Source organism: Condylura cristata, unplaced genomic scaffold, assembly GCF_000260355.1.
Source record: "Condylura cristata isolate star-nosed mole 26May11 unplaced genomic scaffold, ConCri1.0 scaffold00007, whole genome shotgun sequence".
In the NCBI taxonomy this organism is placed as follows: Eukaryota; Metazoa; Chordata; class Mammalia; order Eulipotyphla; family Talpidae; genus Condylura; species Condylura cristata.
The window spans coordinates 46,432,124-46,447,392 of record NW_004567108.1 but is presented as its reverse complement, the minus strand read 5'-3'; the positions used below and the strand labels follow the sequence as shown (position 1 = coordinate 46,447,392).

The following is a 15,269-nucleotide window of genomic DNA, read 5'->3' as shown; positions in this document are numbered from 1 at the left end:
GATTTTTAGTTCTACTCAAGATATATTGGGAGAAGAGGGAGGAGTGTGGTTAATATTTCAAGACATGAACTTTAGCTGCTTAGTAAGCCATGTGACTTCCGAAAAGTTTAGTGACCCTTGTTAAGTTGTCTGGGAAGGATTTTAGTCAAAATGTTGTCTTGGAATTCCTTCAGTAGACTGTTGTAGTCTCAACCTACACACCTCCATGCATAACACTTCCACTTTTTTTGAGAAGTTATGACACTTGCCCTGGCATTATTAACCTTACAGATATAAGGTTAAGAATCACATGAAAGGCCCATAAAAGTGTAACAGAACAGCTTTAACACATCTACCTGCTAGCTTTTACCTCTTTCTATAAATCCAAACTTTGTTTTTCTGTCTTTAAAAAAATCTCTCTCCAATAAACCTTTCACCACGTAAACACTGACATTGCTTCCAACAATGTCAATTTTTTTCTTGACCTTACTTGACTAGAACGTTATTAGCAAAACTTTTCTACTTCCAAAAAAGGGGTGAGGAATGAGAAGAATAAGATTATAGGTTATTCTCTGTGGTGCCTTTCATTTCCAAGATTTTATGGTTTTATTTACTGGCAGAATACCAGAAAGGAAGAAGACAAAGCAATTTATGGTGGGGTCCGGGGGCAAGAAGACCAATAAATTGAACACGTCAGGAACAAGCGAAGCACAGTAAAGAAGGGAGCTGTGTCAAAGTCCACTTTCTTTCTTTTTTTTTTTTTTAAAGATTATTTATGCATACAGAACTGGGGTACTGTATGCCCCAGAGGCTCGGGGCAGTGAGAGGGAGTGGGGAGCAGAACAGGCAGATCGACGAAGTACACTGCTGAGGGGAGCAGCGGGCGGGTCAGGAGAGGTCTGCCACACCATGTGGTCACCTCCGGGGCAGGCGGGAATCGAACTCATGCGGAAGTGGCTTTAGCTTCTCAGTGCTGTGCTTTAACCCGCTGCGCCACCAGGGAGGGCCCCACTTTCTATTTTTTGATATATATCCCTATGGTGCTTGTTTGAAGGCTTGTATGCACATTTTAGAGAAGAAGACAAATGCAAAAGGTGAACATGTTTTTGAGATACATAAATTTAAAAAGAGAAACCTGAACAACCTAACACAGGAAGGAAAGGTGCAAGTAGCAGACAGCTCACCACTTTCTGGGACATGATGAGGGCAAAATGTCCACAGCTGTCTAAATAGTGGAGCACAGGGAAGATACAGAAAAAAGACCACAGTAATAGCCATGACAACAAATGTCAGCTTTACAACTCGACTACGTTCTCTTTGGCTCCATGACTTGCAGAGTTGTGTGACCTCAGTGTCACCTCATACAGATGCTGTTAGGGCAAAATGAACTGAACAGTGCACACCACAAAATCCAGTACCTGATAAAAGGAGATCCATGAGAGTGCTCTTTTGCCATTACAATGGTTACTACCTGACCATCATTATATATTGAAGAGCTGCTGCCCTAGTTAGCCATTGACCGAGTTGTCATCAGTTACTTGCTGTTCCATGACAAATTTGCAGATTCAAAGTAGACGTTCCACAAATGGTTACTCACATAATGGGGTACCAGTGGTTAAAGTGTTCTAACTAAGGCATTACACCAAACAAATTCCTTGAACAAAGGAAGGATTCTGTGTCGCACTACAACAGAATGAAATCATGGCTGTTGGGAATTACGATTTTTTGTATTCCACATATACATGAGTCATTCATATACAGCAATTAAGAGGAGTTGAATTTCTCATTTTGAATGTATTTTAAATAGAAAGAAGAATTTAGGTTCAATGGGAACACTCTATGCAGGAAGCCTGAAAACAATTCCATATTGAAACTATCTTTTGGAAACATTTCTTTTTAATAAGTCACATTGGTGCCATCTACTTCATAATTCAAAAAGATTATTTTGTAATATAAAACAAACAAACAAAAAAACCATGAAGTCATTCACCAAGCATTTTCAAATGCTATAAAGGAGAATTTCCTTATTCTCTTGACTCACTTTTCCTCCATCCACTGATAGCTGGATGAAATGGTTAATACTTAAGCAAGTGAGATTAGAATGAGATGTAACAAAATATCTTAACTGTGTGGGTTGTAAGGGAGTTTTGGAAGCTGCAATCTAGTTTGTGAATTTTCTGTGCCTGTTTTCTAATGTCATATATCCCTTTTGTATAGTAGGGGAATGGAAGAATTTGCAGTTGTTTGATTTTATCCTCTAGCAGAAGTTCTTAGGGTTAAGATGAAATGGAAAAAGATGCTCTATATTCAAGATCACTGATGTCAGCTTTTTCCCAGATGTCAGTGTGCTCAAACAGGGGAGGGCACCAGATGGTGGAAATCAAGTTCAACGTGGGCTAGAACTCTTCCCATTTGGCCTTCCTTCTGAGCTTTTCTTCTAGATCTCTAGCCACACTTCTTCAATTCTTCTACTACAGACTCCCCCTTATTATTTTCTTTTGCTCTGAAAGAGCAGGTTAGTCTTCTGCTTACTTCCTCAATCCTTATTTTACATATCTTCCAGGATGTTAAGATGCTAAGAGAGTGCTTCGATCCTAGAATTCTCCCTGCTCTTCACTCTTTTGAAGTACTGCCTCCTTTAGGCCAAACTTGATCACAGAACAAGGCATTTTAAGAACCATTTATAGGTACGGTTTCCTGTTAGTTATCTTACCTGGTTACATTTGACAGTAACTGACGAGCCTATTTATTGCCCCATCTTTTCTTATAGGCCCTAATTCCAGAAAGGATTTAGTGCTTTTGACAAGAGTACACTTTACTTTGCTATTCATTTTCCAATATACTTTCAACCTCTTTTTTCCCTCTGGATAATCACTGCAAAATGTATATTGGCTGGTAGTTAAGACTGTTTCCTTTGTTACTACAGTCCTTATCAGCATAGTTGGTTCTATTCTTATAACCTTAATCCAGATTTTAGTAATTATTCAGTATTTAATTCTAATACCCAGTATTAGTACTGATATTCAGTATTCTTAGTATTTGCATTACTCAGAATATTTACCTATATCAAAGATCTTTCCTTAAAAGAAGCAAACAACTCCCTGGATCTCATTAACATTCTTCCTTTTCAGATTCATCTCATTTTTTTTCAATCATGCTAGAGGTATAGCTGTGACTAACCATTGCTATCCCCTTGATTATGTTCATGTTCTCATTTCTTCTGATTAAAAAAAAAATTGTTACAAGATTGTAATAACTGAGAAAGTAACTAAAAAGTGAGCTGTTCCTTTACCTCTGTTGAGAGGCAAATTTTTGTGACAGAGCCCAAACCGTGGTGCTCCTAGCTTAATGAGGAAGAAAAGAGTAGTCTCAGATAGGACCAACTGTTGTTGCAATGTGACATTTCAACGTTACTGAGGAGAGGGTTGTACAGATTAGTATTACCTATGATATATATTTTTTAAGACTTCTTACGTATGCATATGAAACCAGGGGATAGGCCAGGGGTACAGAGGTGAGAGGATTCACCAGAGACAGAGTGGGAAACAGAACAGGCAGGTCTACTGAAATACACTGCTGAGGGAGCAGCGGGTGAGATAGGAGGGGTCTGCTGCACCATGTGGGTCAGATCCTTGGCCAGGGATTGAACTCGTGCTTCAGTGACTCGGTTAGCGTCACGGTGCTGTGTTCTAACCCCTTGCACTACCAGGGATGCCCTCACCTATGAATTTAACTCACCAGTGACATGATAGAAAAAGTTACTGGAAGATCCCACTTTGAAACACGCAGACTAAAGACACATCCTTCCTCCGTAAAATTAAGAGGTGCCAATTCATCATTTACTCACTGCTATGCTAATTCATGATATGTCAGCTATGTATATCTTTAAAGAGCAATGATTTTCCAATACAATACAATAAATTTGTAAAAAATAAGAAAATGCTAAATGAAATAAATCTTGGTATTCTAACACTTTTCCGTTTGCTTGGAAACAAAAATCCCATAACATTAAAATCTCTCGGGACATAAGTATTTGAACTTCTGTTATTAAACTTCCTAGGAAATTAATTTTTAGCAAGTTTATTCTAGTCCATATAGAGACACAAAACCACCATGACTCTCTAACAGCAGAGAGGATTATAGAAAGCAGAATTATAAATGATCTTAGTGCTTAGTGGTTTTCAAACAATATTCCTTGAAACCCTAGAGGTATTATAAGGAGAGAGACTGGATTTGTAGTGGGGATAAAGGTGCATATTCTGTGGCTGTCACACTGTTTTAAGTACTTTTCTACACATTTATAGTACATTAAATACATACGCATGTTTTCAATTTTTTTCTCTCTATATTAAACATAATTTTAAAGTATGTCATGTTTAGATAACCATATCTAAACATAGATATGCATTTTATTTTTAAAAAGTGTTCCACGGAGAAAAATATGTTTGAAATTCGTTGATTTAGCTCACCCTCTTTGTTTTACATATGAGTAAATTTGGCTCTTGAGAAACTAGTTGGCTTCTCCAGGGTCACAAAGTAAGTTGGAAATAGGTGGACAAAGGATTTTTTAAGAGAGTCTCATAATTTATGACTTCAAAAAATAAACCTATCTGTAATCCTTTACATTCTCTTAGTTATGTTACAAATAATATTCAAGGGATCATAATCATCCCATCTGAAATCTGGTTATCTCTAGGTTTATTGTACTACAGAGGTAATATAAACTTAAATAATAGGGTAATTTTTTTTTTCTCATGTTCAAAACTCTGCGCCAGCTTTGAATACTGACACTTTCCTGAACCAAGTCACACTGTATATTGGACAAGCAGAAAGTACGCAAATTCCATTCGTTTTCCACTTTACAAAAGCTTCTAAGATAAAAGACTTAGGACGGAAGAACTGCATCTTTTCAAAGTTGATTTAAAACAGTCTGAAACATCATACAAAATATGTAATCTGAAGCTTTACAGAAATTGTAGAGGACAAAATATAACTTGCCAGCATCATTGGAAAGCTCATCTATTCAAAACTGGGAAAGACTTACCTATTACTCTTTATCTTCTGTAGTAAGGAACTTATGAACTTATTTGCTCTCCCTAGAGAATATATGTGCTTTGCAGCTATAACTACAAGTTTTCAAACATCCATTTTCAACATCCAAATTCAGCCTTAAACTTCATAGACAGACAACTTATATTTTATTTCTCCATTCACCTAAAATCTAACCAAATATTTTCATGCATCTACATATCTTCACAAGATGGAAAACTATATAGTCATTTAAAATGATAATTTTATAGAGAGTAGAGAGAGGCAAAATGCTGAAATAAAACATTCATTGTCTCCTAAGCAGACAGAACTGGGTTCTAAACTTAAGTTTTCCTTGAGTTAAAAGGCCCTCTCCAAATTCTTGCACATCTTAGATTATTTTCTTTACCCATAAAATTAGCATTAGCAACTCCTTCCTTTCAATATTAATAGAAGAACTAAGTAGGACATTATATGTAAAATTATCTTCACAATTATCATTCACAAATGATAATAAAAGGAATTATTATGAAAGTAAAAAAATACTGGTATGTTAAATGAAACAAGCCATACAAATTGTATTTCCAACTAGAAAAGATATGCAAAAAAAAAAGCTAAGCCAAAAATGATATGGTTGAAGATGCAGTATTTGAAAAAATAACAAATAATGCTCCATCCAAAATATTGGCCAATGTTGTTACATCTTTTGTATACTCAATTCTAAAATTAATTATTTTCGGTCTAAAAAAATGCTTTCCACTGTGACTGAGAAGAACAATATTAATTCTCAGCCTGAATTTTTTACACCTTTAGCAAGAAAAGTAGAAAATGAAATCATATTTGACTTGAACAGATGCACAGTATTAAAATGCTAATCATCACATTTTTCTCATTAATCAAACTTATTTACTTGACACACAGACATATTCACATATAAAGTTTCATGTACAATGCCAGCTTGACAAAGAAATCATGTAATATAGAAATACAGAAGCAAAAAAAGTCTTTCCTATTTCCACTTCTGTCATAGATACCTTAAAAGATAAACACTACCAAAGACCTGAATCAGGAATTCCAAACTTTGTATGTATGTATAAACCTAGTACAGTTTTTATATATTCAATAATCTGCTTCAAAATTTGCTTTATAGAAATCCCATGGTCATATTTCATAGTATCTCTTTTCCCCAGATTCCACAATGCACATATTCAACATAATAAATGTATGCCAGGAAATGAATATCTGACATAACCATAAACAAAGTTCAGTTTTACTGATCAAAGCTCCGTTTTATATTTCTATTTGGAAACACTAATAAAATTTTGCTTAAATTGAAATGAATTACATAAGTATTATAATAGTAATATAATAGTAATATAATATAAATATCTGTGGGATATACTTGCAATGGTAAAATGCTATATTAAAAAATTAATAATAATATATATTTGTTGACTAAGTATGAATTCAACCCATGTAAAATTAACTATTTATGGAACTACAACTTCCAAATTATTACCTTGTAGAGAATCTAATGGTAGACTATTATTACTTATATGACTGAAAAAGAAAGGGAAATGATGGCCTACTCAAGTTTGTTCATCTAATATTTTTATGAGCATAAGAAAAACACATATATTAAGTTTTTCTCAATTTCATGCAGGTAGCTTTTTTAATGAGGTTTGCTAGAGTTGCTAATCACATTTTGCTAGAACCTAGCGAATAGTAGCTACCCAGTAAATATCTGTTGAATAAATGTAAGCAGTGCGGTCTGTATCTATATCTATTATCAACTCTATATCTATATATCTATATCTATATATCTGTAGCTATATATCTATAACATATCTATTCAAATAAATGTGTGGCAATTATGTTAAAAGGAAATAGATTCATATCAAGACTATTCTGATTTTATTTTTTGAAATTCATAAATGTCTTTTCGTCTGAATAGATGAATTAAGAGGAAGGGTACACAACACTATTAAGTGTTTTCCATGAAAGTCCTTTTAAAATTGTGAAGGCTTCATGGGAATTTATAAGACCTATGAACAAAGTGTGGGATTGCTGTTTTGGTACTGGTTGGAGAGAACAGGAAAAAGGAAAAGAAAAGTAATTTAAGCACTGGACACTTGCAGGAGGCAGTTAAAAAGCACCCAAAAGTAGCATTTATCTTAGAGGCCACTGAGGAGAAAGCGAACGGTTTTGGAAAAAAATGGGCCAGTGAAACATAAAATAGATTTACATAAGTAGAATTACAAGAACCTAAAGACGGGTCCTCAAAATTAAACATTTCTGAAGTTCAGAATGAATGAAAACCATCTAAAGAAAAGAATAGTTGGTAAATCTGCAGGTCTTGTGGGACATCATGGGATGTTAGCTGTTAAGAGGATGAAGTTGGCTTTGGTGTTTGAAAAGGGATGGGTTCAGAGGTTAGAACAAAAAAAGCTGGTGAGGAGGAGATACTGTTCTATAGAGCTCTCGGACTTATCTAAGGCACCAGGAGAGAAAGGCTAGGAGGTATTTACTTTTTTTGTCATTGTGTAAATATATATGTATACATCTATGTCTATGTGTCTGTGTTTGTAAACATATGCACATGTATTTTCTCTATACACTTAATCTATAACTATATAGGTCTTGCCACATATAAATAGAAATAAATAGAAATAAATACATATGTATATGGTATTTGACTCAAAAGAAATTATAAAATGACAAAACTGCAATTAGAGCAATTATTTACAGGTCAGGTATTTGGAGACAGCAGTGATATACCTAAGCACTTATATTAGTAATAAGTCTAATAGAAGATTAATAACTGAAGAAATTTCCCTAGTGTACAGTTAAATTTAGGAATCAGTATCAAGAGAGGCATTTATTTCTTATACAAAACCACTCTGAACCAAACACTATGCAAACTATTTAAAATTAAATGGACTGTGGACTGATATACATACACTCACAAATCAATGTTTTAAATATGTATTTCAAATTGGCTATCTACTTATTTATGAAAACAACATAATTCAGAATAACAGAATAGTTGTGGATAAAAATGGGCTATGACAATCTCAGTAGGGTCAAAGATGTCAATGTTACCAGTCTTTTGAAATGAAATAATTATTTTTGATTGAGTCCTACATTTAGAAATAAGTCTCCAGGTATTTTAGGCAAAAGGGGAAGTAAGTTGGCTAACTACTATGTATTCACTTCTCAGATCCTGTTTTCACATGCACAGGATAGAAGCACAAATCACAAAAAAAAAAATTAAGATTCTAGTATTACCCATGTCAGTGGATTATATTAGCTCTGATAGTAAGAGGATTATAAGTATTTCTTAGTACTTGGTAGATTCAGTACATACAGATACAAACTTATTTTTTAAGAAACTAGAGAAGAAATTTATTGCATGTATTCCTTTATTAGGAATCACTGTGACATGGGATAATAATCTTCCTGTATACCATTAAAACTCAAGAAATACTACTGAAGGGGCAATTCTTGATTTCTGTCCATTATAATACACTAGCATAATAATAGCAAATAACAAATACATTTGGGCTGAATTCCTGATGCAAATATTTTGAATTTTCTATATGTGTTTCTGCTCATATCGTAGGTAATAGATCTTGCTTGTCTGTTTCCATCCTATCCCCACCCCAAATACCTACCCTCGATCTTTGCTTTTTTTTTTTTCCATTTCTAAAACTTGAGCTTAGTTACTATTGCATAACCCATCACTGAGATAAAATAAGATTAACCTATAAAAGTATTTGTAAATAGCTTTTCTAGACACATAAATCATTTTATTGTGAATAATATTCTTGGTTAAAGACCATATGCTTTTTTATGAGCATATCAAACACCGAGTAACTGGATAGTGAAATATTAGAATAAAATAACACACTTTTCATTAGGTGTTTTCATAGAAACACCTAATGAAAAAAGACATAATTACCAGAGGTTGTTATTAACAAAATACAACATAGGAGATAATAAAATGATAGCTATGTTGGTATGCACTTAGCCACGTAGTTAAAGTTGGTCACACCAATAAAGGTAGATAACGCTGTTAGTAGCTCCCATTATGTCTCCGATGAAGTGGAGCTATCTTCTAGAGATAGTGGCGAGACTGTCAACTACCAGCCTGCTTGCATCAGGCAAGAAAGATGAGAAAACAAGCAACCAACTCAGACAGTGAAAAATGACAAGTTTTCATTTTCTAAACTTCCAACGTACTTGCAAGCTTCTTTCCTTCCTTTAAGATAATCAATCACCAGTCCACATGGAGACCACATGGAGTTAAAAAAAGAAGTGAAGACCTCTGTTTTTTTTTAGAGCAGATAAAATTGCGAATAAAACAGAGAACAGAACTGCCATCAACACTGTGCTCTTTCTTACAAAGCCTTAACCTCACACCCAACTCTTAAACCTCGTGAGCAATTACTAAATACTCCAGTATTACGTCAATCCTAAAAGGAAAAAAGAGAGAAGCATGAGAGAAATGCACGTTACCAAAGTGCTTCTGAAGTCCTCAGGGAACTTGTAGACCGGGATCTTGGCTTCATAATAATGCTCATTTTGAAAAAAAGTCTCCAAGTATTCTGATTAACACATTTCAGCTGTCTTTCTACAAAGGCGGTTTTAAATATATTCCATTTCCAAAGGGAGGCTGCTTGAAGAAATCCAAATTTCCCAGAGTCCAACTTCTGCCCCCGTCCAGAACATAGGGACACTTCTAAACACAGGAGCGCTTTCCTTTTTCAGACTGAATTTAATCCAGCACTAAGCTGCTCAGAAGTGACAGTTTCTTTTCTGTTTTGCATTGCCAAGGGAGGAACTACATTTGAAATCTATTCTTCATCTGGTCACAAGAAAAACCAACACAGTGAAACAGCCACTTGAGCCCTTCTTTTTTGCAATTCCATAATAACAGGTTTAAAGGTTTCCACTCTGGAAGTACTCAGGTAGAGTGAAAGAAAAAGAGAACGACCGCGAGGTACTGTGACACTGGAGAGCTGTCAGGGAAGTTCCATTTCAGGGCAACCACAGGAAAACGCTTCTCGGGGAGCCAAAAAGTCAGCCAGGGAAAAAAAGCTCTCCACACTGCTCTTGCTTGGGTCACTGTTTTTACCTGTGAATGTAATTTCCGTTGTGTCCTCTGCTTACATTGTGACTCCAACTCTTTGTGAATGAGAACTACCATTCAATCTCGCAAGGCAGAAACTACTCCTTAAGGGTTGTATGACGTCTGTAGGAAGGCAGTTCAAAACATCGCAGGGAAGTGAGAGAGGAAAAAAAAACACAAAACCAGTGCCTGGTCCTGCCTAGTCAATTGCTGAAACTTACAATGCTAAGGAGCAGGCCAGCGCCAGAGCCCAGGATTGTAACCCAGCCAAGCAGACAGGAGCCCTCTCAAAACTTTTATAAAACCATTTCCTCCTCTGGGAAATGAGGTGTCTGCATTATTCAGACTAAAATTCCCTGAGCACCTTTACAAGTAACACACCCCTTTGCCGTTGAGTTGTTTGTTCACCCCTCCCCCCATAAAAGGTTATTTGCTCAAGGTCTCACCCTGAAAACTACAATGTCTTGTTATAAACAATATTGAGAGGAATAGAGGATTTAGCAGCTGTTCATTATGCACATATTTAATGAAATGTCATGCTTTGGGGTTGGTTCTAGGGATGCAAGCACCTTTTAAAAATTCCAGAGTGTAGCAGTAACATTGCATCAGGTAGTGCTGGAATGTTTAAACTGAAAAATTGAATGTATTATTGCTGGACAAGTAGCTACACGCACTGAAGCTGTCCCCTTGCCCAGTGTTTTCTAAATCTAACGTCTTTTTTCAATTCATATGCAAATTTCCTTGACTTTTATGCACAAACTCTCTGGGCTTTGCTAATTCTTAACAGTTTTTCAGTAAGAAGTGAGCTCATATCCTATCTCAATATTCCTGACCCCCTCCTGCTTCTGATTTGAGTTGTTTCAAAGAGAATGGATATTTGACTACCCTACCTATCCCTATGAACATCTGCACAGAGGATTTATATTGGATTGGGTGTGCCAACATCAGGTATTTGGGACGAGAATTATCAAGCGAAAATAATTAGCATTCTAATTCTTAAATGACATTAGTACGTTGGTTCTCTAGTCTGACGTGAACTTGGTATTTATTTAGCATTTGCAGGCAGGATGTTGGAGTGACCCACCCAAAGTACTTGGAAAATTAATGTAGTAAGGCACCCAGCCAGAGGTTCTGACTGCTTACTACAACAAACCCTTCAACTCCTCCTCTAGGCATGTTTCAAGGTGTTTTTGTGATCTACTCTCCTCACAGTGACCCAAAATCTCTCAAGGTAAATACAAAGACATTGCTTTCTATGTAATTATCTCCTTAAATTTTTCTGTTTTCCTATGAGTGCCCAGTATATTCGTGCATACCTAGCTCTCTGCCATGTTTAATATATTGCTGGCTCCTTAAAGCATATTAACCAATAACAAATTTTTAGAAATTCAAAGAAACATGAAACTATGTATTTTTGGCATACAGGAAAAGGTTTTTGTTTTTATGCTTTTTGGAAACTGAACATGGGAAAAGAGACAACAAAAACAAATGTAAGTAATGACTATCATAGATTTGAAATATTTCTCTTCTATATAAGGTTGATCAAATACTTCCTAGTGGCCATTTCAGAAAAAATAAAAAAAGAATGGCAATGATCACAGGAGGTATGTGTGAATGCCTTGTGTTAATCAGTCCTGTTCTAGAAAGCTCTGTCTGAGATTAACTAACTCACTGACACTCTCTTTGTTGTCACAGACACATCAGAGGTCAGGCTGCCCAGCATGCTGTTTTCACTTACTTGTTCAGTGTTCCATGTAGTCTAAGAACCTTTCTCTCAAAATCCTAATTCACTCATTGGCTGTCTCCTAAGCACTGTATAATGGTTCCAAAAGAAAAACCAATCCTCAAAGCAAGCAGGTTTAAGTGGAGATTTTGAGAATGTATGCAAATAACCAGAATACTCAAAGCTTTTTGGGACATCATCCCAAGGTCGTTGTGACAGAAAAAGAAAGTCACACAGTACATGGGGCTATTGAAATTGAAATTTCTCTTTTACCATGGATATTTAAGTAGTGACAGAATAAAAATTAGCCTATAGTGTTATTCAATATTATAGCATGTTCTCCATTCAGGAATTATTTTTCACCTTTCTGAAATACTGTTTTCTAATCTCAGGTGTTGTTATTTTTTCCTACTAAAAGCATCTCATAATGGAATAGACAGGGTAGCACCCTCGTGTTCCTTAATAACAGCACATGATGTATGTGCTGGGAAGGATGCTTGAGTGTGCAGTTACTGGACATCAGGGCAACCTGTGGCCCTTGAAAATGCATTTGAGTCAGAAATTACTATCACTTCTAGCATACCCCAGATGTACTGCATTGTACAGACTCCTTTCTATTCAACTACTGTCATCACAATATTTCAATACATTATACCACAATGTATAAATGTGCTGGGGTAACCCAAATTATATATAATGTTGAATCAAACCACCTGGTAGTACAAAACTGCCAACCATACTTGGCTCTTACAAAACCTTAACACCACTGCTACATTTTTTGCCATACTGTCATTTCCACTATATCATTTCTTAACTTCTTAAATTTTTTATTAGGGTAACATGGGTTTACAGCTCTGTGTATGATTCAGAGACATGGGATCACACATCTTTAGATGCATGTCACCACACCACACCCACAACCAAGGCACCCATATTCCTATAACTCATTTTGCCCACGCACTGTATTTTCTTTTCCTCCTATTCTTGTAACCTCAGTTCCACAATCAGATTTCCCAGGTTTGTTATTGCTTTGGTTTTGCCCTGACACTTTGTTTTGTTTCTCTAGATTCCATATATAAGTGAAACCATTTACTATTTGCCTTTCACCTGACTCATTTTGCTTAACATAATCCCCTCATTCTTGCAAATGGCAGTTCATTTATTTTCTTTATATAGCTGTACCACATCTTCCTAATCTACTCACCTGCCCTTTAATACCTAGGTTGTTTCTAGTAGTCAGTTATTGTAAAAAGTCACTGACTATTTGATTTTTCCTTCAGTATCTAACTCTTTCAAAAAAACATGAACTAAATTTAAAAGGTAATTTTATATTTATCCAAACTCATTTATTTTACAAATGAGTTTGATGCACTGGTTATATTTCTCCCCAAAATACAAGTATTAATAGAAAAAAACTGTAAGTTTCACCTAAAATCTCTACTATGCCACTTAATGGTGCCCACAATGTAATGTGGTGGTCCCCAAATGGAAGGCGTCAACTGTACACAAGTACAATTGAAAGCATGATTGTGGGACTATAGCATCTATTAAGAACTATAAATCAATATGAAACATTAAAGGAAATCAAAGAATGAGAGGTTAAGGAATGATTTTACAACTCAATCCATGATTTCATAGATACACTATGCCCACTTGCAAATCTTCTGTCCATAAGTAAATCCTGTCAGCTAACAAAAGACATTACACATTCCAACCTGTCATCAGCATATTTCTTAGAATCATGTTATGCTAACAAAATATTCGGGCCTGTCAAATGTGCTTAAAATTCAGACTGCAGATATATCAAATAGCTTTTTAGGAAAAATGGCTAGGGAGTTACAGAAATTTTTTTAGAGTTTCCTATTATTTTCGATACTGTAACATTACTGGTAACCAGTCACTTTGAACTCTTGTAGTATTTCCTCAATACTGAGGAATAATGCAGCATTTTCCTTATCTAAAGGGGAATTTTGAGCAGATTTTTAGCAGTCTCTTTTATCTAAGGACATTTACTAGGAATACAAATGAATTTAAGGACTTTCCTAAAGGTCAGTACCTCCTTGAAACTAAATATCTTAATTCCTGAAGAAAAGTCAGAACACCTTATTTGTAAAGCTTCTGATCTCTAAGTTGCCTAACTTTTGGTGAAATGTCAAGTTAAAGTACTATTACTATTACCACCACCACTACTACTACTAAGCATACTTTTGATATAGTCACACTTGTTTGATTTTTCTTTCATTGCCATTGTTTTTGGTGTCAAATTAAAAAACAGTGTCAAGACTGGTGTCAACACCCTGTCCCTACCTGTCACATAAGTACTGGTACCCAAAAGCCATGTACACTAAGAGACTCTCAGATCTGAGGCTTCCAGAAGGTGAGGCAGAAGTGGGGTTATGTACATGATCCAGGCTGCCAAGGCCCACTAGAGCAGAAATCCCCTGTGCCCTCTCCCTTTCAGAAACACAGTGGTAGCTATGTCTGCCTCCACAGACTGTGACACAGCAGCAGCATGAGCAGCAACCACAAGTTAACATAATAGCACCACCTACTGGAAAAAAGAAATGTATCCATTACTAAGCCACTGATCTTGAACCCAAGCAAACAAAAGTGACAAAACTTTTAAATGGTGTTAGTCGTGCAGAGAAATAGATCAAGTCTCAAGATAACACAGTACAAGATAACTACAAGGTTAAAACAGAAAATGCCAATTCTCCAGAAACTAAACTTAAACATAGAAAATGTGGTGTAACAAAGAATGCAAGATAGCTGTCAAAGAAACTCAGAGATATAAGAAAACACAGAAAGACAATTCAGTGAATTCAGGAATTAATGAGTAGAGGGAGTATTTTACCAGAGGCTGAAACTATAAAAAAAGACCAAAGATGCAAGTTCTGACAATTTAAGTGAGATCAGTGCTATGGAAAGCAAGGGAAATACAGCAACAGATTCTATGGAAGAGCAACTAGCTTCCTCAGAGATACAAATCTAGAAATTATTCTGTTGGAAAAAGTGAGGAGGAACTCTTCAAATGAGGCCACTATTACAGTGATACCCCAAAATAGGAAAGGACGTCATAAGCAAAAAAGAAAACTAGATAATGTCTAGATGCACAGAGAGACGTAACACTCCTCAACAAAATACGAGCAAGCCAAATGCAACAAAATACTGAAAGGCACTATGACCAGGAGGGATTTATTCCAGGGACGCTCCTACATACACAATCTAATTAACGTGATACGCCGCATCAACAAAAGGAAGGCCTGTTGAGCGTTGAACAGTCAGTGCAGATGGTCGCCACGGTGGTGTGAAGGACACTAGAGGTTCAGAACCCAGCCCCAGGGATGGGACAGGCCTGCGTGTCCATGGAAACCCTGTCAGGGTTTCTTCTGCTTCAGGAAGGAAATA

At 35.9% G+C, this 15,269-nt stretch overlaps 1 protein-coding gene across 3 annotated transcripts in view; it reads right to left on the bottom strand.

Annotated features, from left to right (window-relative positions):
* The window catches only part of PDE4D (phosphodiesterase 4D, cAMP-specific), a 650,481-nt gene that overhangs the window by 243,630 nt on the left and 391,582 nt on the right, over nucleotides 1-15,269 (bottom strand). Inside the window, exon 1 of one of the 3 annotated variants that reach the window (XM_004678292.2) lies at nucleotides 9,526-10,300. The exons of the other annotated variants lie outside the window; for them this stretch is intronic. Within the exon in view, the coding sequence (XP_004678349.1) occupies nucleotides 9,526-9,590 (65 nt within the window). The 5' untranslated portion in view covers nucleotides 9,591-10,300. Of the gene's footprint in view, nucleotides 1-9,525; nucleotides 10,301-15,269 lie in introns of those variants that run through there. 3 annotated transcript variants of the gene reach the window in all.